This window comes from Impatiens glandulifera, chromosome 7 (genome assembly GCF_907164915.1).
Source record: "Impatiens glandulifera chromosome 7, dImpGla2.1, whole genome shotgun sequence".
In the NCBI taxonomy this organism is placed as follows: Eukaryota; Viridiplantae; Streptophyta; class Magnoliopsida; order Ericales; family Balsaminaceae; genus Impatiens; species Impatiens glandulifera.
Window position 1 is genome coordinate 964748 of NC_061868.1, and position 24039 is coordinate 988786.

A 24039-nucleotide genomic window follows, 5' to 3' on the forward strand; every position below is an offset into this window, starting at 1 on the left:
CTTCTCATCTTATTACAATTCTTTTTTATTCAAGTTTTACTAATTATATTCATTTTATACTCTTTTTTAGTGAAGATATTAAGTCTAATTATAGTTCTATATAAATTAACATTGGTTTACTTGGTTGGTATGAACAAAGAAAAGAAAATTTCATTTAAAAGAAATCAAAGTCTAAAAAAATTTTAGCAACAATTTTTTTAACATACACAAACTTATTTTATTTTATTTTTTATTTAATAAAAAAAATAATTAGGGGAAGGTACGAGAGAAAGACTGACTTGACATAATCTGATTGTTTGAAAATTAAAATAATTTTTCAATTCTTTATTTTCTCCTTTTTTTTATTTTTTCAACTAATTAATATTTTTTATATATAATTTTTATAAAATACTTCCTTTTATCAATAATGTGTTTAATCAATTAAAATATTTTGCATTTCTTTTTGAACTATATGACACAATAAAATGTTGTCCATTTGACTCCTTTTAGCTCATGCTGAAATTTCACATTAGATTAGCATTAAAATTTACCAAAATGATAACTTAAGATAATTTTCTAACATACAATTTTTACTTAAATATGGTTTATTTATTTATTTCAGTAATAACTTCTAACAAGTACAAGAGCAAGATGCTAAAGCAAAATAATAGAAATTTAGACTTGATTTATTAAGAAGCTGTGAAGTACATGTCTATGAAAGAAGAATCCTAAAACAAAAATAAACATTATATCTCTCTACAACATCAGAAATTCCTCATTAACACTGAATTCCATCCACTAGATTAAAGATTTGTGTTTGTGTTCTTCCTATAAACTTGTAAGTCCTGAAAGCCTGCAAAAAGAAAATTACCAATCTAAGAACTGCCAGGAAAATGATCATAAATAGAGCTCAACCAACCACAATTTATAGTTACAATAAATCATGAACCTCAATTTGTAATAATATACTATTAGGTGTAAGAAGACAATACAATTGAATTGAATAGAACAAGTGTTCTTGTTTTAGTATATAATTTATTCTACAAGAAGGGCCATCACTAAATCATCAACTAATATACCACATTTTTACATCAACAAGATCATTTTGAATTGTATTGGGCAATAAACCCAAGATCAAACAAGTTCTTCTAATCTATTCAAATGAATATCAACATTAAAAACCCAAATCAAGAATACTACAAGAAGTTATTTCCTAGAAACAATTTATCTACAAACATTAAGCAAATGTAAAAAGAACAAAACTACATTCAACATCCATTTTGTTAGCTAATAAAAAGTTTAATTCATTGAAATTCTTCCAATCTTAGTATGTTTCTAATGAAGAAACTCAACAAACACAGTTCAAAGAAGTTGTGTTCTATTCTATGTGTCCATGGGAGAAAGTGACAACATCAAGTAAGAAACCCAAAACAGTATGGAAAGATTAGCAATGAAGAAAGAAAACATAAACATTGTAATCCTTTTCTTGAACCATTTTAGAAAAAAAAAAAAAAAAAAAAAACATCAAAATGCATCTAAGCTACATTGAATCCCAAAGTAACCTTGTTTAACGTTCACTTTCCCAAACTAACCTAGTTTGTTCATTCATTCCAAAACTAACCTAATTTACTATTCAAACTCAGTTTTATTTATTTATTAATTTTTTTTACATTTAAAATTTATTATATATAAAGTTTATATTTTGATGTATATATTTTAAATTATTACTTATATAAATTAAATTATTTATATTTTAAATCATTATTTTTATAAATTAGATTATTTATATTTTGATATATAATTTAAATATAATTATTTTTTATAAATTTGATTATTTGTATTTTAATATATATATATATATATATTTCAATTATTATTTATATAGTGTAATAAATATTAAATAATTCTAATAAATAATAGTTGGATACTAATAAATTTAAAATATAAGTACTTTCCTTCAAAAAATAATTTATTTTCACTTTTCATTCTTCTTTTCAAATAATAAATTGCAGTATCATTAGAGGAAGCATTGTCAACTACAATTAAAAATATTTTTTCTATCCCAACTCTCTCAAACAAATTTCAACCATCTTGCCAATTTCTTTCCCAACATGACTAGTTATTTTTGTAAAGTTTATTATTCTTTTGTGTAATATCCAATCACTATCTAGAAAATGAGCGGTAATTACCATGTAATTTATGTTTTGAATGGACGTCCAAGTATCAGTTGTGATACTTACCATTTGGTCATTAATCACACTTTGATTCTTAGCTTTCTCAACTAAGAATAAATCAAAAACCATACCTGCAACTTTCTTTCGATCAGGAACCTTGAACCTCGGTTGTGCTTCATGTAATAAGCTGAGAAACCTCTTTCCTTCGACAACTTTAAATGACACTTCATCGAGGATCACAAACTCAGACAATTTTATTTCATAACTTTTTTGGTTAAAAGTATGTTAAACCAAAGCACTTTCTTGCTCCATCGTCTCGTTCGTCAATATAGTTTGACTTTTATCACATATACAGGTTTTATTTGTTTAATAGAGTGGACTCAACTTACACCTTTTTAATAAGTGGTTTTTCAACTCCCTGGTACTTCTAGAAATGGTTGGAATCTCAACTTGACAGTACTTGCATACCCCGATTGATTGTATTCTTCCATCAATCAACTCTTTTGTCTTCTTTTCACAGTGTTCCCAAAATATACTCATACTTTGTTTAGGAGTTATAATCAGTTTTGGTTTTGAAGTTATTCTTGCTCTCTTTCGAGTCATATTTTGTATTTGAGATGAACTTGACTCCATTAGGTTTGTTTTGAAAAAAAGAAATCAAACAATTTATAGTGAAATAAAATTAGCTTTATATCTTATAAAATTTAATTTCAACAGATTGCATACATTGAAATATATTACAATATAATTATTATTTTTTAATTAAATTAATATCAAGTTTATTTATTTCCTTATAAGTATTATATAATATATATTTTTTAATTTATAAATATTATTTCGATATTTCGGTATAACTAGATATACCAAAATTTTGAAAATCTCATACCATTACCTTACAAATAGGTAACGATATCACACCTTACCTATTTTTCGGTATACCTAATATATCGGTATTTTCGATATACCTATAATATCGGTAATTTTTCCCACCCTTAATTTTAACAAGTAACTCAACCTTTCATATTTTCATTTCAAACAAAATTTTAAAATAATCTCATTCCAAATAATTTGCCTTAGTTTATTAAGATTTTAATTGAAATTTGGTAATGCATTTGAACATAAGAATTAAAATAAAATAAAAAAATATGGGTTATAAGTTTTTTGTTTATTGATATTTTTTATTATGTTTATTAATTTTTTTTTATATATTCAAAATTCTACTAAATAGTTAAGTTATTCAATTAATATTCTTCAATCAATTATATAAAAATGTAAGATCCAAGTTAAATTGACAATATTTCCATCTTCCCACCTATATTCTCGTGAAATTTTGAAATTTTAATGATAATGTCTATCAAATTAAGCACTATCAAAAGTAATATTGAAAAAAAAATAAATTTAAATAAATTTAATATGATATAAATGAAACTCGATTAAATAAACAAAATAAAAAAAAACAAAATATCACAAAAACATTCTAAACATATTTAAAAAATCACTAAAATCATAAACCAGCAACTCTAAAATTTAAAGCTTAAAAAAGGCCATGTCACCCCATCCTTATCCTTGTAACAATTTGATAGCATTTCATTGGCTCTCATGATGTTACATCTTCCTGCATGTTTGAAATAAATCTAAATATTATTGAGGAGGGATACATATCTCTCCTGGGGAGACAGCTACTGGGAGAGCGATGCATATGTGCCCAACAGGTGGAATTAATAAATAAATAAAAATATAATAATAATTAAGGCTTGTAAAATATTCTCTCCTCTTATTAACTAATTTCTCTTTCATTTTATTAAATAATTTCTCTCTCTATCACTACAAATTAATTTATCCCATTTATTATTATCTCTCTTATCGTCTTATCGGATAAAATAACTCAATAATTTACAACAAACTCTCACATTAAATATTTAAATAATATGTTTAACTAAACCCTAAACCTTAAACCCTAAACATTAAATCCTAAACCCTACACTCTAAAACCTAAACTCTAAACCTTAAATTCTAAATCCTAAATTCTAAATTCTAAACCTAGGCCATTAACTAGAATTATATGATAGAAATTATTTAATAAGAGGAGAGAGAAAATAATTAATAAGATGAGAGAATATTCTACCTATCCACATCGTTGTATTATTCGCTTTCTCAAGTTGTATTATTCGCTTTCTCAAGTCGCGCTTTATATCATTTTTCAATATTATTTTACCATTTAAATTTCTGTTATGATAATTCAAGTTCCATTATTTTGTTTTTTAAGCTCCCTCTCCTACTAAAACGTTTTTATATTACTTTCAACTATTTTTTTTAAATAAAGTGGTATTTCATTTCTTTTAAAATTTAATTTTGAATGAAAATTATCTTTATATTCTTAATTAAAATACTCAAAATATTAATAAATATGAGTGATTGCAATATATCATTATAATTTGGCATATATATGGGCACAACATTTTTCAATTTTATATATAAATTATCATTATACTCTTAATTAAAATTACTCAAAATATTAATAAATATGAGTGATTGCAATATATCATTATAATTGGGCACAACATTACTCATTCATACTTAATAGCATCTCCAGCGCATGACCTTTGCCTGCATTGGCGCAGAAAATGGCAGATATGAGTGATTGCAATATATCATTATAATTTGGCATATATATCGGCACAACATTATTCAATTTTAAATATAAATTATCATTATACTCTTAATTAAAATTACTCAAAATATTAATAAATATGAGTGATTGCAATATATCATTATAATTGGGCATATATATCGGCACAACATTACTCATTCATACTTAAAGCATCTATAGTGCATGACCTTTGCCCGCATTGGCGTGGAAAATGACAGGTCATTGCTTTTTTTCATTTTTTGCATTGTAGATAAAATCAAAAAGAGGGCAGTGCCCGGTCATGCCTTACTCTGACATTTTCATAATTACATAATATATTAGTTATATATTTAATTATAATATTTTTTCTTACTATTTTTAAGTAACATTATAATAACATTAAATAAATATATATTCTAAAATTTTACTATAATATATATAATATAGGAATATTAATTATATATTAAATTATAATAATATTATAATATATTTTAAATTATAAAAATATTTTATATTTTATTATAATATAGAAATATTAGTTATATATTATCAAATTTTCCTAGAAATATTAGTTATATATTCTCAAATTTAAAATTTATTATTGTAATGTTTTAATATTATAATATATTTTAAATTATAAAAATATTTTATATTTTATATTTCAATTTATTTAATATTAGTTATATATATATATTTAATAATATATATAATATAGGAATATTACTTATATATTTAATTAATAAATATATATTTTAAATAAATTAATATATTTTTTTATTAATTATATTAACACGTTTAAGGGTTTAAATTCTCAAATTTTCTTATAATATAGGAATATTAGTTATAATAGTATAAATTAGTTATTTATTTAGAATAATATAAATAAAATTCACTTTTAAATTATTTAGATAAGAGGGCAGGCTGAAGCATTGAAGTGTTTTGTGTGCCCTTTTTCTGTGTGAGGTGGAATATAAATTTGACAAAATAAGAGGCAGAGGTCTTATGTGTTGCTGATGCTCTAAGACACGTTATGATATTGGTCATTCGTGTCATGTGCCTATTATTCACACATTCAGCTGTCAAACATATTAAATATAATTGTTTACTATGTTATACCTTAAACCTAAAATGTTTAATATATATTTTAAATTAAAATTTTCATTTTAAATATTTTGATACCAGTTGACCTACCAACCAATTACCCAAATGTAATATAATGGTTAATGTAAACAGTTTAATAATTTTGTTTACTATTTTTTTTAATAAATTGAAGTTTGTATTAAACTTGTGTGTAAATATAAATAAACTAAATAATAATGGTTAATTTAAACAATTTAGGTATAAAACAAACTAGGCACATCTACATCTATAAGGGTTGAACCTATGGTGAGGCATAGCTGTATAGGCCTCAACCTCTCCTTGTATAGGCCTCAACCTCTCCTAGTCATCTTTGACTGCTTTATATCAGGGTTGAACCTGCAACTTTGTACTTATTAGTTTATTAGTGGAGTAAAAAAAATATTTAATTAACTAATTAAAATTATTATATATTTTCAATATAACATGCAAGTAAAATAATAAGTAAGATTTTTTTTGACTAGTACTCCAAACTTCGGATCTAGCCATGCCTATGGGATCACTTAACCTAAGTTCAAACTAACCCTAATATCTCAACTAAATTAATTAATTATAAAAATTATACCTTAAACCTAAAATGTTTAATATATATTTGGGTAATTGACCTACCACCCAATTACCCAAATATAATATAATGGTTAATGTAAACAGTTTAATAATTTTGTTTACTATTTTTTTTAATGTATTGAATTTTGTATTAAACTTATGTATAAATATAAATAAACTAAATAATAATGGTTAATTTAAAAAATTTAGGTATAAAACAAACTAGGCACATCTACATCTATAGGGGTTGAACCTATGGTGAGGCGATTTAGATAGCTGTATAGGCCTCAACCTCTCCTAGTCATCTTTGACTGCTTTTTACCAGGGTTGAACATGCAACTTTGTACTTATTAGTTTATTAGTGGAGTAAAAAAATCTTTAATTAACTAATTAAAATTATTATATATTTTCAATATAACATGCAAGTAAAATAATAAGTAAGATTTTTTCGACTAGTACTCCAAACTTCGGATCTAGCCATGTCTATGGGGTCACCTAACCTAAGTTCATCCTAATCCTAATATCTCAACTAAATTAATTAATTATAAAAATTATAAGCAATCCCCAAAAAGATATGATCAACTGCAAAAGAGATTAATAGAAAAACCCAAAGTGAAATACCATGATACACATCATAGTGATACAAACAACTACTTGGATTCTGAACCAAGTGTTCACAAGTTTTTTAAAACAAAAACAAACATCCCGAAAATAATTTCCATTAAATTAAAACAACAACAAGTTTCACTAGACCAGCAATTCAACTTCCCATCCCCTCCTCCTTTTATTACATCACAGATTCCCAGAAGAGACCGTCTATTTTAGCTGCAAAAAATGATAAGGAACCGACGTAAATATATGCTCAAACATTAGAATAAACTCAATTCCAATGTAGATCAATGTGCAGGGGTTGTGTTAGGTCTTTGTTTGATAAACTTTTTTATATTTCATTAAAATAATCTATTATAACATAATCAAACTAATGGTATTAATGGGTTGAATAAATCTATATATGTCTTTGTATGAATCATAAATGCATGTAAAGTATTAAATTAATTTCATAATAATGACACTAATTCAATCCCCAAACCGAATTAAAAAGAAAGTAGAAATGAATAAATTAGAGAAAGATGTATTTCAAAGGTGATAAAACAAGACTAAATCTTTTAAAGTGGTTGAAGATGTTTAAAGAAAAAACTCATTTATAAAACACATAAAATTGAAATATTGACATAACCCTCATATGAAAAATTATCCAATAATGTTCATAAAGAAACTAGTAAGTTAATTTTGAAAGTAAGAATTATCCCAAATATTTGATTTGGTTGTAGATCTATCATATTCATAAAAGGTTTAACTTTTAGTTGGATTTTAAACTTAATCACAAATTAGTGTTTTGACTAGATCACATTCTAGATCTTAAGCTCAATGTCAAATGAAATCTAAAATAAAAAAGTTGAGCTATCAAAAGAAACTAAAATGTGAAAACTTGAACTCTTTGACAAAAAATACAAGAAATAAGAGAATAAATGGATGCATGCATAGATCTACAAACACTATCTAAAGATCTAATAATTTCATGACCAAATTTAAAGTAAAGAGAAAGAGAAAACATACGCATGTCCATGTCCATGTCCATGACCATCATCGAGATCCGGTCCCATATTCCCACAATCTCCATACGGGCCATCATCGACCCCTGTCTGCCAAACCGACTGCCATGCCTGGGACGGCGGATGAGCATACATCCCCGGATCGACCATAGGCATGGTTGGCATTGTCTGCATTGGGGGCATGGTTGGCATTGTCTGCATTGTCTGCATTGTTGGCATTGTCTGCATTGGGGGTAGGGTCTGCATTGTGGGCATTGAAGAACGTCCCATCATAACACTAGTTTGCGGCTGCTGGTCTTGACCCATATGAGGGTAGTAATCAGGAACGCCGCTGCTGCTACCAGCACCAGCAGCGCTCATAATCCCTCCAATCCCATGAGTACCATCATCCCTGTTCTCTTCACGTGGAACAATGTCAACAAGGAAATCGAAGATGTCAGAGCGAGTAATCGCAGCAGCAATATCGTTCTTCTGAAGAGTACGCCGTTTGTTTTCCTCTGCATGCAGCCAGGATCGATAAGTTAGTTCAAGGATGAACATCTCACATGCTTTGGAGAACAGAACAGGTGCATCAGCCGATATCATTCGAACATCTTCATCAGCTTTCATGATCTTCTTGATTCGGGCTAAGGGAAGTTTGTGGGTTTTGAAGTCGGTAGTTTGTTCGATTTCTTGCCTCTGGAGGTTCCAGAAACGCTGAAGTTGTTGTTTTTGATGCTGAAGAATGTGGTGGTAAGGGTTGTGGGTTGGATATGGCATCGGAGGAGGAGGCATTCCGGTCTGCGGTGGCGGGTGTTGTTGTTGTTGCTGGTGCTGCTGTTGCTGGTTGAGCTGCTGGTGGTGCTGGTTGAGCTGCTGGTTTTGCTGGTTATTCTCCATTGGTAGGAAATTGTAGAATAGGGAAGATGATTGTGGATTTGATGTTCCCTATGAAGGTGGTGTTATATAGAAAACCAGAGCAAATTTAATTATTTTTATTTTTTTTTTGTTCTTTTTCGAAAAAATTAGGTCGGAATAGAGGGGTTGAGATAAATGATACAGGTAGGGAGGCCCACCTTATATTTATAATTAAAATAATATTTTTATATAATTGTTAATTTTTATATTTTTTAAATAATGAAATTTAATTTAAATATTATTCTATTGAATTTTTATTACTAGAGAAACAATTGTTTCAAATTTTCACCCATGTAGGTTAACCAGTTTATTAATAAATTAGGGCAAGAATTGGAGACTGGTTTTTGAAATAAAATAAGTTTTAGTTTAGAATTAAACTTATTTTTAAAGTCAAAATCATGGGACATTTTTTGACACAAATTAAATAATTAATGTATTTTTAAAATATTCAAAACATACTACACTCACATTTAATAATAAAATATGATTTTTACGTTAACAATAAAATTATTATAACTGATTTGAGTCTAAAACATTTTTCGTGTGTTTAGACGAGGAATCAATTTATTTGTGTTGTCGATAATATTCACATTTATAATTTTTGGCACGGTTCATTGGTATGTTTTGTCGCCTACTTATTCATCCAATTTTGTTTTTGGTTTTTTTCTTAATTATTTTTAGTATAATTGAATCACATTTTAAATTATACGATAAAACTTAAAAATTTAATACATTTTAAATTAAATTTATTCATTATATTATATATATATATCTTGTCTTTAATAGTATTATTTGTATTGTGACACCATTCATTATCCAATTTTAACTTGAATGTCACCTACAAGAGATCAACTATATATTATATTGGTTTAACTTATCAAAATCACATTAATTTTTTTAAATAATTTTGACCCTTATCTAAAATAAAATTTTTATATGTGATGTATACAAAAAAATATCACCCAAATATTCTATTTAAAAAATAAAAAGTAATGTATTTTATTTTATTCTATAAATTTTAAAAATGTTGAAAAATATTAATTCTTAATCTCTTTAATTGTTTTTATTTTATTTTTTCTCTTTAAACTTAACATCACTTAATAAACACTTAGCCAAACAAGTCGTAAGCTTTTAATATTTGGCATTTACTGACTATCATAAATGACATTTAAAAAAAAAATAAAAAAAAAATTCGTTAATAACAAGAGAATCCTTGCCAAAGATGATCACAGCTGTGTCTGATGACACTGTTTCCATTTCTCTTTTTATGAAAATTAAATTAAAACCGTGGATGGTGACAATTCAATAATGCTATTTTTTTTATTAAATAATTTTTATTATCGCTCTAAAATATTAGTATTGTTTTTTAAAATTTATTTGGTGAGTTCGTTTGATGTATTCACAAATTACCATCAGTCATGTCTTCCCAAACCATAATCTTTGCATTTTTCTGTGTCTTCAAAATGGCTTCTTCCAATTTCTGACACTCAAAAGGAATAATCAAAGTACCGGTGATAGTTTCATCATATATATATACATATCAAGAATCCAAGATCTCAAAAGAAAGAAAGAAAAATGAATTTTCAACCTGAATAGCATTGTTTATGGAACCTTGTGGAATTTCCCATGGAAATGCAAAGGAAGAAGATTTCGGATTCGTGGAAATACAACCCGGATTAACAGAAGGACAGGGCCTGATTTTCCTGAAAAAAAAAAACAGAAATTTCACAACTTTTTCATTAATCATCTACAAATTATTAAAGGGAAGTGATGAAAAGAGAAATTACCCATCTTCCAAACCAGTGGGTAAGTTCTTGGACTGTGAGAATGGAGTGGTGGGTAAGAGAGGAGAGGATTTGAGAGAAGGAATTGCATAGGAGGGTAATGGAGAAGTTAGGGTTACGAGAGCTGTTAATGCAAATGAGATTAAATCGGAGAAGAATGTGGTTTGAGGGTTTGATAGTTTTGGGGAAGAAGAAGAAGATATTGAATTTGATTGGATAAATTTGGAGTTTATTGTGAATGAGAACCGCTTCACTATTTTGGTTTGGGTGAGAGAAGGAAAGAGAAGGAGATGAATGCAAGTCATGATTTTTTTTTTATTTTTTTTAGAACGCACACTGTTCCCGGTATTTCCATTTCTCTTTTTTCTGAAAATTCAAATTAAAACAGTGGGGGACAATTCAATAATGCTATTTTTTTTATTAAATAATTTTCATTAGTATTGTTTTTTAAAATTTATTTGGTAAGTTCGTTTGATTTGATGTATTTTATTTCAAATTTTATCATTTAAAAAATCAATTGAGTTCTTTATTAAAGTGATTCTTTCTTTTATAATATCTCATTAAAAAGTTTAGTTTTGTAATTATTTTTACAATTTGATATAAAAAATATCAATTAATTATTTGTATAAATTTTATTATTTATTATTAATAGATTTTTTTTATATTTGACTTCTAATTGAGTTTAATTTGAATTAATAAAAATAAAAATACTCAATACAGAACAAAAAAAATCACAAGTAATGATTAAAAATAACTATAGACCAAATTAATTTTATAACCTTTTTTTTCTCAAATTGTAAAATAATAAAAAAATTAATTTAAATTTAATTTATGAAAATTTTTAAAAGAAATTAAGGTTAAGTTAAGTCAAACTACAAGTTAAGCAGTGGGTAAAAAAATGACCACTTTTTATTCAAATTAAAAAGGTATTATGAAAATTGCAATATTCTTGATTGAAATTGACACTAAATTATGTCAAATTACAAGTTAAACAACGGTAAAAATGACCATATTTTCATCCATATCAAAAAGGTACCATGGGTTCTTAATATTGCCATATCCTTGAATGGGCAAAACCAATATACAAAAAAGTAATTAATGTGTTTGTTTGTGACTTTTTGTTCAAGAACTATTTTAAGTCACTAAACATAAGGTCTGACATTATACATCAGACTAAACCAACCACCCTTTTGAGTTGGATTAGCTTAAGAAGATTACAAACAAACATGAATGAATTGGCCTATCTACTCACCGAGATCAAAATCGGGTGATAACCAACCCAAATACTCATTGATCTTCTTTAATCTTTCTTCTTGGCCCTTGGAATCCCCTAAAACGGTAGTGAATGGGTAAACATATGTAACTTTTGTGGCCATACAACGATACAAAACCACGTCTCCTTTCACCAAAAATTCCAAAACGTCACAGCCAAATCCACTGTCAATCTCTGCTTGCAAATAGTGACCTGATCAATAATTAAATTAGTCATTTACACTTTACAAAAAGAAATATATTTAAAAAAAATTTGTTTGAAAACATTTAAGCCAGAATTTGAACCATTTTTTAAGTATCTCATTCAAAAATTGATTTAGAATAAGATCATTTCTATCATAAAACTTAATTATATATATATATATTCATACATTTGATATCTTTTTATTTTAAAAAGTTAGCACAACTTAGTTATGGTGTAGGACGTCCTTAATAATAATCGAGTTATACTCTATTCATTTAAACAACTTTAATTGAAATTCGAACCAAGATTCAATTAATGCAAGTCATGATTTTTTTTTCCCTCTTTTGTTTACATACATGGTACATGACAAATGTGGTGTTGAAGTTGTTTTGAGTAATTTTTTATAAAAATTACAGAATTTCTTAGTTTATTTTGCTTAAATTGTATCAAAATGAGGCTTGTCATGGTGTGATTTAATAGGTTTTCCATTATATTTTATGTTCTTTATAGTTTCTTATAAATAAATACAATTTTTTTATACACATTTTACCTAAATAATTAACTTTTTCGTAATCTCAAACCCCATTTAGATCAAAACATGGTAAGACATTTTATGAAAGTATATATATATATATATATATATATATATATATATATATATATATATATATATATATATATATATATATATATATATATATATATATGCCTTATCTGAATTTTTTTTTTTTTTCAGTTTAACCTTGTTTGATCTGGGTTTATTTGAATAAACAAACGGTTATTTGTTATATTTTAAAAATAGATAGTGTTTTAGAGTATTTTGATCAATGATTTAAAAAAGGTGATAAATTTGATGCTTAATTAAATAACTCACATTAGACAGACCACCCTTTCTCTTATCCTAACCAGCTGCGAAAAAGGCCTAGGTAACATTGATGTATAGGGCCTGTCCAAATAATTCAACATCTCATCAATAAATAACTACTAAAGGTTATTTTTTTAATATGGTTGCATCTAAATACTCCAATTAATAATATGAAAGAAAGCTTAGAAAAGTGAACACTATTTCCTACATCTTATTTAATAACCAATAAGCATTGCCACAAATTTTGTAAGTAATCTTTACTAGTAAAATATAAATATATTTTATTAGTGGAATCATTGTACCCTCTAATAAAATATTCTGTTACCAATAAGGTATTTCAATAGTTAATTATTACTTAGATTTTGTTTTATTGTTTTATTTATACTTAGTAACACTTTTTCGAACATAACCGAAAGATCAATTTGATCCTATTGTCAATATTTTGTTGTGCATCTTGGTATGTACTGACAAAATCGAACAACTAAACTCTTATAAACGAATAATCCAACTTTTCATGCATTATTGCATAAATACAAACCAAACTGATATTAATCAGTTTAACTGATATTAATTATATTATTTAAAAATATGTATAATTAAATAAAAATAAATGAATTAAAAGTTAAAAAATAAAATGGTAAAAAATATTTAAATTAAACATTAAATAATTTGAAGAGGTAATCTGAAAACTAATTCAAAGTCCCAATTATTTTCACAAAACAAAATTTAATAATTCTAGTTACAATAAATAACGTTTGATACCATATTAACAAGAATAACAAGAATGATTCGCGCCCAGCATAGGTTGTCCAGCCGCTCGCCAGATCTAGTAGCCCTTGTCCGGTCGCGTGCCCTTAACCGGTTGCCTACCCCTGCCCGATGGCCTTCCCTTGTTTTGTCGCCGGACCAACCGCTTGGCTTCGCTCGGAGTAGATTTCGTATTCTCGAAGCATCAATCAGAACACTATACATCTTAGTCGTTCTTACTTCCTACCGACACCGGAGTTTCCTTTCTCAGTCGTCGTTCTCGCCTGTGTCGGCGGCGCTCAAGGTATGGCGAAGGGCTTAAATTTCACAATTGTCTAAAAACAACTTGAGATATTAGATTTCCCTTACATTATGTAAGGATTACTCATTTGTTTACTTGTTCCAATACATATCTGATAGATAGGGATGAAATCTTGTTTCTTCTTAACTGAATTTCACCTGTTTTTAATGGAGTCCCCTTGCGAATTGTTTAAAACGCTAAGGGCGACTTGAACTCCCATATGAGATAAACCCTAACGTTAAGCTTAATGTTAGGGTTTAGGGTGTAAGGATTAGTATTGTTGTAGAACCGAGATAATATTGAGTTTTTTTTATAAACCTTAACCTTAAGCTTAACGCTTCTCAATCTCTTCTTTTGATCTGAAGAAAGAGATCCGAGATAATCAACATGGAGCTTATAGTTGTGGACTTGTGTTTGATTAGGCATTCTCTTAATACATGAGTAAACTTGTTTTGAATGTGTTGTTGTTATAGATAGATAGATAGATAGATAGATAGCTAATAGAAGTGAAAATGAACATGACCTTTGTTTAGGTAGAACTATCATGTTTTTATAGTAGAATCTCATACTTGATTTTGGCAAAGGAAAGCTGGAATAACCTATTTTTCTGATGCATTAGAGGTAGTAGATCCCCTTTGTTAGCTCTAGGGATCAGCAAGATTGTCTCCTTTTTTAACCTGTAAGTTCATATGCTTTTGATTCCGCTTAACATATGGGTTTGTGTATTGGATTTCCAAAAACTGATTGAATAGAAAAAATTGTCTTCCCTTTTCTAGAAAATTTTGTTTCTTTTCTTCTGATCTTAGAGTAGTAGAACACCAACAGTTCTGTATTGTTGAATTAGATTACAAAAAAAAAAAACGAATTTCAATTTGTGAACTTTGTATGAAATTAATGTAGATGAAGTTATTGTGAGGTGTGCAACCTCAATCATAATCAAGACAGTCGTCACAAATACTTTCCCAGTCACGTCAATTTACTATCCTCTATCATCTCTCGATTCCATAAGAAGCTCTCCAACATCCGCTCATACCTGAAGAATCCTGTCCCCCATGGTTCCGAGAATCGTGTTTGGTGCGTGTTCTGCAATTGCGATATTGAAGAACTCCCCAGCTTCTTTGCCTTGTAAGTACTCCTCTCTGCTTTCCGTTGATACATGGAAGTGAAATTTTGAATTCTGAATATAATGATAGATTTGATGTAGAATACCTAAAAGCATTGGCCAACTTGTTATCATTCTGGCTGAACTTGTTTCTGAATTCTTAAAATGGTTGCAAATTTAGCAAGCTTAAGTTTTGAAAAACAATCACGGTATGATTTTTTATCCGAATTCTTCTTTTCATGAGTATAGGCCTTTCAATTATGGTAGAAATTGAAGTTTTACTAGTGCAACGTGAGAAAATTAAAGGGAATATTGTTGTCCCCTTTATTCAATATATTTTGTAAGTTGAACATTATTGATTGGTAGTGGCACTGCAATTCATCATCTGGCGAGTGCGAGTCATCTGAAGAACACCAAGAGTTTTTTGTGGAAACATGGTGGTAAGATGGATAAGGTGGATTCATTGAGGATTTTGGAAGCAGACGTAGTAAAGGTATTCCCTATGATATTGTTTATTGTTCTTGAAATCCTTATATTTTCTTCAATATTTTATATCCATGATCTACAACTCTTTCAGTGCATGTTATCTTGTTATGATGTGAGTTGATGTGCAACCTAGAAGGTTTCTTACTTGAACTACTTCACTTGTAAGTTACTGAAACTATATGTAAAAATCATGTGGATTGTGGAGAAATGTTGAGATATTTGACCCGATAATTTACTATAAAGTAACACCTTGTCAATAGCTCAAATAATAAAACAAACGCTTCAAACCACATAGGGAGAGTTCCTCAAAACTTGGATAAATATTGTTCAACCAAGACTAATTTAATTCAATTATACGATCAGTGTAACAAATCTTAGAAATATAAGTTTTTTATGACAATTGTGGAACCAAAAACAATTACCCAAAGAGGTGATATCAATGTCCTCATTTTGGAAAAACTTATTGTTTTTACAGATGCAAATCAAAAATAATTTTTTTAATCCCCCAACTAAATTTAGTTTTCAAACGTATCAAGATACAAAAACCATAATTTTATCCAAATGGGTCCATTTTATTTTGATAAACTCTCTTGTAATGAACAACTAGAGTGGCTACAATTATCTCCATTTGTCTATGAGATTTTTTTTACTTTTTCTTCAAGTTATCAACAAATAACTCATTGAGTTTCCCTCTTTGTTATTTTAGTGGGAGAAGAAGTGCAGATTACTTAAAAGTGATGGTGCAAATGAAACGACTCATGGACCTCTGAATGATATCCACAATGGATTCAACTCTAAATGTATAGATACTATCAATCAAAATATTAATCAGTCAATTAATTCTAGTTATATGAATGGTGTTTTGCCTTTACAAAAGAATACGGATGAGAGACATCAATTTACAGGCTCAGACTTCTCTTCAGTCAGAGACAATCAGACTCTGTATATGCGCTCACAGTTTGAGACAGTTCCATGCAATGCAAACTATTTAAAAGGTGTGTCTGCAATGTACATCTCCTATTATAATAGTTTGAAGTAATTTGAAGAATGTAATTGTAATGTTTTTCTTTTAAATACATATCTGACTCAGGTACCAGTAATACTTATGCTAGAAAAGATTCCATCAGTATTGGAGGAGGGGTAAGCATATTCATTGACCTTGAGCATTTCATAGTTATTTTAGAAGGTCCAAGGGTGCGTTTGATAAAACTGAAAAATTTAAGTGCCGAACGAGATCAGTCTCTAAAAGTAAATTCTCAATAGACCAAATGGAAATATCTAAAATTGAAGTACTTGTTATGCAAGTTGATTTGATAAAATGTGAAATTAATGTTAAGAAAAATACTTATACCTTATTTTACCCTTTTAACGACGTAATTTGGTTAATTTTTAAAGACTAAAGTTATCTTGTGGACACTCATACGAGATTATCAAGTTATGTAATTGATAACGTATCTAATTAAGTCATCTTTTTTTATTTAATTTGAGATGAATTTAAATAACAATTATAAGATGAACTTAATTCAAATGATAAAGTTATAAGTTGTGTTATCAAAACACATTCTTAGTTTAGAAAGTCAAAGTATGCACATGAATAGAGACATTAGTTTGAGCATTATTGCTCTCTTTCTATTGGAAAGCTTTTTGATTTTCTTGATTGAGACATAGGTCCATCTAGACGGAGAAGCGGTAAACAGAGATTGTAAATCAAGGTGAGCACTTAGTTCGTTTTCTTTTACTGTAATTGGCCCCTATTGGAAACACTGTTCTGTCTCGTTTGTGGATCCAAATGAGATTACATTTGAAAATAGATAATTTCTCAATCCAAAAACAGAAAGTGTTTCAAATAGGCCTATTGTATTGTCTAATATAAGTCTTACTAATTTACATTTTCCTCCTCAGGCTTGAATAACCTAACTAAAATCTCCATCCCTCTACAACAACAAGATGGTCAAGGAAATGTGCACTCAGGAGCACTACCTCCTTGGTTTGATCATCTGAATGTTGGACTAAAATCTGAAAGCCGGTCAAGTGGTTCTCTTTCGAAGCAAGGAGGGAAAAGCAAATTGAACCCAAATCGAGTGGGAGCTGCTTGGGCAGAGCAACGAAAAATCGAGATGGAAATGGAGAAAAGGGGAGAGATTGTTTCCAGAGATGTGTATCCAAACTGGCTTCCAAATTTTGGAAGTGTTTGGCAATCAGGTACTCGGAAGAAATCTAGAAAAGAATTTGAGTCTGAAGAGAAGAAAAAATCAACTAATTATAAAGTTGGTGATTCTGAATCTGAAGCGTCGATTAAGATTCAGCCATATGTTGGTAAAAGAATGGTAAGCTCAAATTATGAATTGTTTGAATGATTGTCGTAACCAAAAGGTGGGCTTTTTTGGGTAAAATGACTAAAAAAATATCTTTATTATTTAATATTTCATGAAACAAGGCCTTAAAAAGGCTTTGGCTTGATATGTCCTATATAATATATGATGAAAGAATAGGATTCTTGTAAAAGTCTCCAATTCTTAGCTTTTTTTAATGGACAGTTTCCTTAAAAGATTCATGTTTGTTTTTTATATTGCACAAAAATGACAGAGACGAGTGATGTTTTGTTCTCAAAAGGAGATGTGGTTTCATCTACAAGTAAGTGCATTAGATGTAATTCATTCTAGAAATATTACATCTTCTTACATTCATCTCTAATATTATATCTATTTGAATGTTTTGAGAAGATAAATATGTTTTTGTAAATAGATTTTGTTTTGTTTTTCTGCAAACTTGTGAGAAAATATGAGTTACATGCAGAAGTAGATTTGAGCATTGTGTGCAATTTATTCGAAATTCAATTTGAATCCGAAATACTAATTCGGATTGGATTGAAATCGGATTGAGTTTGGATCAGATTAAATTCGGATTGGATTAGGATTATCCATATTATTCAAACTATTTAAATAAAAATATATTTTTTAAATTTTATTTTATAAATCATTTCATATTTTTTATTTATTGTTGTGTCTTTCTTTCTCATATACAAATATAATTAAACAAAATTAATTATAACATTAAAAATTTAATAATATATATTTTTTTTATAATTAAACATTAACTAATAATATAAGTTAAGTAATTATATTTTCATAATTGAAGAGGTGAGAATTTGATGGAGTAATTTGAACTGAATTAATTATTTTAGTTTGAATTAAATTTGGATCGAGTTTACTTCGGATTGGATTTGAAAAATTCAAAATAATTTAAATTAAACTCCGGATTGGATTTGAAAAATTCAAAATAATTTAAATTAAAAATATATTTTTTTCTTCGGTACTTACCATTTTTCTCTCCTTTAATCCATTTTTTTTTATCACTTAATTAAACGATTGAGTTTCTTATCAATTTATATCCCAACTAACTCTTGTTTAACTAAATAATGAAAAAACTCAGATTTTAAATTTTATTTTCGTATCTACTCTTTTTTCTCACACTCTCTCTATATAAAATAAATAATAATTTCATAATTTAATTTATATTAATATTAAATTTTATTAACACAATCTTATTTATTAAAAAAATTCTTTATAAATATTTAATTTAGATGAGATATATTTATAAATTAATAAAAATATATTAATTTTATTTTCTAGTATAATTATTTATTAATTTAAATTATTTAAAATTTAAATGTTATATTAAATAAAATGGTATGTTATAGTTGAATTTATATTTTGTTTTAATTTTAATTTAATATAATTAATAAAAATATTTAAAATAAAATAATTTTAAAATTTAATTTATATTAGAAAATATTAAAATGTAAACAAATATTATATATATATATATATTAAAGTGAATTTTTATGAATAAAAAATAAAATATTTAAGTGAAGGATAATTTTAGTATTTATGTGAATAAAATTGTTGATTAAATGTGTGATGCAATATTTGAGTTTTGGAATAAAATCTTGATAAAATTCAAATAACCTCCACATCAAACTGCCCTTAATCTGTTTATTAAAGTGATTGGGATAAGATATTAAACTAACATTACTTTAGACAATATATTAAACAAATTATGTCATGTCACCGTCACTTTACATTTTAGATAAGACATTAAACAAATTATGTCTTGTCACCATTACTTTAGACAATATATTAAACAAATTATGTCATGTCACCACCACTTTAGATAAGACATTAAACAAATTATGTTCTGTCACCATCACTTTAGACAATATATTAAACGAATTATGTCATGTCACCACCACATTAGATAAGACATTAAACAAATTATATCTCGTCACCATCACTTTAAACAATATATTAAACAAATTATGTCATGTCACCACCACTTTAGATAAGACATTAAACAAATTATGTTTTGACATCATCATTTTAGAAATTATGTTCTCATCTTGTTACAATTATGTTTTAATTCAAGTTTTACTAATTATATTCATTTTATACTCTTTTTTAGGGCAGATATTAAGCTTAATTATAGTTCTATATAAATTAACATTGGCTTACTTGGTTGGTATAAATAAAGAATAGAAAATTTCATTTAAAAGAAATCAAAATTTAAAAAGATTTTAGAAACATTTTTTTTAATATACACAAACTTATTTAATTTTATCTTTATTTAATAAAAAAAATAATTAGGGAAGGGGATTATAGAGACCTACTTGACATAATGTGATTATTTAAAAATTAAAATAAGAGATGAATGAGAAATGATTGAGAGAGGAAATTTGAGAGATAGAATGAGGATGGAATGATGTGGCTCAATTTAATTAGCCAAAAAAATAACAAAATTTTTTCTCTCTTCTCTCTCCTCATTGTTTATCATTTTTCCAACAGTAATGTAGTGACACATCATTCCCTCCCTCAAATTCCCTCCTCTGTCATTTCTCTTAAAATAATTTCTCTCTTCTCTATTTCCTCACTTTTTTTTTCAACTAATTGATATATATATTTTTTTTAACCACTAATACGATGGCACATCATTCTCTCTCATATTTCATCCCTTTATCACTCATCTTTTAATAATTAATATAATTATACTAAAATACTACTTTAAAAAATATTTTATTTCAACCAAAAAAAATTAACATTATTTTACCTATACAACAGAATAATTAACATTCACATTTTATTTACAAAATATAAATAAATTTATTTTTACTTGATAAATTTTATATATAATTTTCATAAAATACTTCCTTTTATCAATAATGTGTTTAATCCATTAAAATACTTTGCATTTCTTTTTGAACTATATGGCACAATAAAATGTTGTCCATTTGACTCCTTTTAGCTCATGCTGAAATTTCACATTAGATTAGCATTAAAATTTACCAAAATGATAACTTAAAATAATTTTCAACATACAATTTTTACTTAAATATGGTTTATTTATTTATTTCACTAATAACTTCTAACGAGTACAAGAGCAAGATGCTAAAGCAAAATAATAGAAATTTAGACTTTATTTATTAAGAAGCTGAAGTCCATGTCTATGAAAGAAGAATCCTAAAACAAAAATAAACATTATCTCTCTCTAGTGTATAATAAGATGTAACAACATCAGAAATTCCACATTAACACTGAATTCCATCCACTAGATTAAAAATTTGTGTTTGTGTTCTTCCTATAAACTTGTAAGTCCTGAAAGCCTGCAAAAAGAAAATTACCAATCTAAGAACTGCCAGGAAAATGATCATAAATAGAGCTCTACCAACCACAAATTATAGTTACAATAAATCAGGAACCTCAATGTGTAATAATAATATACTATTAGGTGTAAGAAGACAATACAATTGAATTGAATAGAACAAGTGTTCTTGTTTTAGTATATAATTTATTCTACAAGAAGGGCCATCACTAAATCATCAACTAATATACCACATTTTTACATCAACAAGATCATTTTGAATTGTATTGGAAACTCAACAAACACAGTTCAAAGAAGTTTGAGAAAGTAAACGCCAAACAAGGTTAGTTTGGGAAACTGTTCTCTATTCTATGTGTCCATGGGAGAAACCCAAAACAGTAAGGAAAGATTAGCAATGAAGAAAGAAAACATAAACATTGTAATCCTTTTCTTGAACCATTTCAGACAAAAAAAAAAGAAAAGAAAAAGAAAAACATCAAAATGCATCTAAGCTACATTGAACACCTATGTTTCAAAACATGATTATGCAAAAGCAAGCAATCTTACTATCAAAGGAAATCCTAATAATAATAATAATAATAATTACCTAACCAGAGCCGACAATGATGTTGTTGATGGGAATAAAGATGAGCTTAACAAAAAACCCAACAAAACCCATAACGACGAACCCGATCGCAGTACGAACAGCAACCTTGGAGAATTCTACAGGAAGAAAAAGCAAAATCAGATATTGAAATGAAATTTCAGATCAAATTAATACAGATCCGGTTTGTTTGTTTGTTTGTTGTTTACCTTTGCGATCGGGCTTGTGACACCTCTTAACGAGTCGGATACTGTCCTTTGCGAAATCTCTCAACGGATCCACGACGGAATCCAAGGCGTCCATCTCTATTCTCTTCTCTTCTCTTCTTCTCAACTCAAAGAAGGAATTGTTGAAACCCTATATACGGGGAGGGAAGGAAGGAAGGAAGGAAGCTGAATACGTGTAGAGGCTATGGAAAATGAGAGATCTTTAGCATCCACGTTATGAATCCGTGTTCTTTTATGAATAATTTTATTTATTTATATGAATTGGTCAAAGTCTAAAAATCTATTATTTTTTCAGGTTCAATAAATAAAAAAAATAAAATAACATGTCTTTTTTATAGACCTAACATCCATCCTCTCCATTTGTCGTTGTCACTGATCTCTTCACCAGCAACTGCAGTTAAGGATGGCAATTTGAAACTGCCCCACGAAAACCGAACCAAATTGCCCCGTTTGGGACGGTTTTTCCCCGAAACCGAACGAGGATGGGGCGGGGATGGTATTTGTGTCCCCCGCCCCGATTTCACCCCGATTCTGCCCCGAATACCATAAACATAATTAAATATATTAAATCACCAATATATTTATTTATTTACTATATTTTATAAGAATATTAAAATTATTTCTTTATAATAATATAAAATTTTAATATATTACAATATACATTATATTAAATAATTCGTTTATATAATTTTATTGTATAATATTTATTTATTTATTTAAAATAAAAATTATTAACGGTGCCCCGCGGGATTCCCTGAAACCGAAAAAAACCGAACGGGGCGGGGATGGTATTAAAAAAATCCCCGAAATTAAAACGGGACGGGGATGGTAATTGCATTCCCCGCCCCGAACCGCCCCATTGCCATCCCTAATTGCCGCCCTCTTCACCAACAGCTGTCGTCGTAACCATTCTCTTGACCGCGATAATAGTTGGTCCATTGCGACCTTCGCCGCAACCCTAATATGGACGGACATGAAGAAATATTATTTTTTATCATACATAGTTTCCCTTAATGAATATTTTAATATTTGTGTTTGAAGGATAGTTGATGAAGTTATCCAAGAAAAGTAGGAGGAAAGCAATGTTAAATCAATGCAGAAATTCCTGTAAAAAATAATATATGAAAGCAGGGCAACAAAGAGAGAGTATGGAAGGTTGATTATAACGAAAGAGTCAATCTGTTTGGTCTTAAAAGCAGATTACCAAACTCCTAATGCATGCTAAGAAGGAGAAATCAAAATCAATAAAGAGAAAGCTCAACAAATAACAGTCCAACTAAATATTCATTATCTCTTAGACTGGAATTTGTTGAAAAAAATAAAATATGAGGAGATAGTTAAATGGCCAGTTGATGCAATGAAGAAGCTGATAAAAGCTCCCAAATCCAAGACTTACACTATAGGAGTAATTCAACATGGAAAGTCAACAAGGTATGGAAGAATAAAGCAGAAAAGAAACCGGAATACCATTCATATAAAGGAAAAGTCTACACGAACAGCAACCTTGGAGAATTCTACACGAACAAAAGCAAAATCAGATATTGAAATGAAATTTCAGATCAATTTAATACAGATTCGGTTTGTTTGTTTGTTGTTTACCTTTGCGATCGGGCTTGTGACACCTCTTAACGAGTCGGATACTGTCCTTTGCGAAATCTCTCAACGGATCCACGACGGAATCCAAGGCGTCCATCTCTATTCTCTTCTTCTAACTCTAAGAAGGAAGTGTTGAAACCCTATATACGGGGAAGGAAAGAAGCTGAATACGAATACGTGTAGAGGCTATGGAAAATGAGAGATCTTTAGCATCCACGTTATGAATCCGTGTTCTTTATGAATAATTTTATTTTATTTATTT

The 24039-nt window shown here is 28.0% G+C and overlaps 3 protein-coding genes and 1 long non-coding RNA gene across 7 annotated transcripts in view; 1 reads left to right on the top strand and 3 right to left on the bottom strand.

Annotated features, from left to right (window-relative positions):
• The window catches only part of LOC124944691 (thylakoid lumenal 17.9 kDa protein, chloroplastic-like), a 29299-nt gene extending 18235 nt beyond the window's left edge, over nt 1-11064 (bottom strand). Inside the window, exons 1-3 of the mRNA XM_047485020.1 lie at nt 10763-11064; nt 10564-10678; nt 10386-10455 (exon numbers count right to left, since the gene is read on the bottom strand). Coding sequence (XP_047340976.1) covers nt 10386-10455; nt 10564-10678; nt 10763-11064 — 487 coding nt within the window. The remainder of the gene's footprint in view (nt 1-10385; nt 10456-10563; nt 10679-10762) is intronic.
• LOC124944690 (protein transport protein Sec61 subunit gamma-1-like) lies at nt 645-22328 on the bottom strand. Of its 3 annotated transcripts, none has more exons than XM_047485019.1 (3): nt 22164-22328; nt 21958-22073; nt 645-824 (listed from the first exon to the last, which is right to left on the bottom strand). In XM_047485019.1, exons 1-2 carry the CDS (start codon nt 22255-22257, stop codon nt 21958-21960), a joined length of 210 nt encoding a protein of 69 aa, XP_047340975.1. In that variant the 5' UTR covers nt 22258-22328; the 3' UTR covers nt 645-824. The 3 variants fall into 3 exon arrangements, with proteins under 3 accessions (XP_047340975.1, XP_047340974.1, XP_047340973.1); XM_047485018.1 differs by having other exon boundaries at nt 645-832; XM_047485017.1 differs by lacking the exon at nt 645-824 and adding an exon at nt 21159-21372.
• LOC124944779 (nuclear transcription factor Y subunit C-1-like) lies at nt 8055-9230 on the bottom strand. Its single transcript, XM_047485124.1, has 2 exons — nt 8363-9230; nt 8055-8263 (listed from the first exon to the last, which is right to left on the bottom strand). The coding sequence occupies exons 1-2, from the start codon at nt 8955-8957 to the stop codon at nt 8055-8057; spliced, it is 804 nt and encodes a 267-aa protein (XP_047341080.1). The 5' UTR covers nt 8958-9230.
• LOC124944692 lies at nt 13954-18162 on the top strand. 2 transcript variants are annotated; one of them, XR_007099955.1, is made up of 8 exons: nt 13954-14131; nt 15029-15253; nt 15597-15723; nt 16423-16516; nt 16594-16711; nt 16807-16856; nt 17385-17428; nt 17619-18161. It is a non-coding gene; the product is annotated as an uncharacterized LOC124944692 (long non-coding RNA). The 2 variants fall into 2 exon arrangements; XR_007099956.1 differs by lacking the exon at nt 13954-14131 and adding an exon at nt 14793-14807 and having other exon boundaries at nt 17619-18162.
• Nucleotides 22329-24039: the final 1711 nt, after the last annotated feature.

Coding starts and splice junctions, on each gene's coding strand:
- LOC124944779 (XM_047485124.1), bottom strand. CDS start 8,957: ATGGAGAATAACCAGCAAAACCAGCAGCTCAACCAGCACCACCAGCAG. Junction 8,264..8,362: donor GGGTCAAGACCAGCAGCCGC/AAACTAGTGTTA, acceptor AGACAATGCCAA/CCATGCCCCCAATGCAGACA.
- LOC124944690 (XM_047485019.1), bottom strand. CDS start 22,257: ATGGACGCCTTGGATTCCGTCGTGGATCCGTTGAGAGATTTCGCAAAG. Junction 22,074..22,163: donor TCACAAGCCCGATCGCAAAG/GTAAACAACAAA, acceptor TTCTTCCTGTAG/AATTCTCCAAGGTTGCTGTT.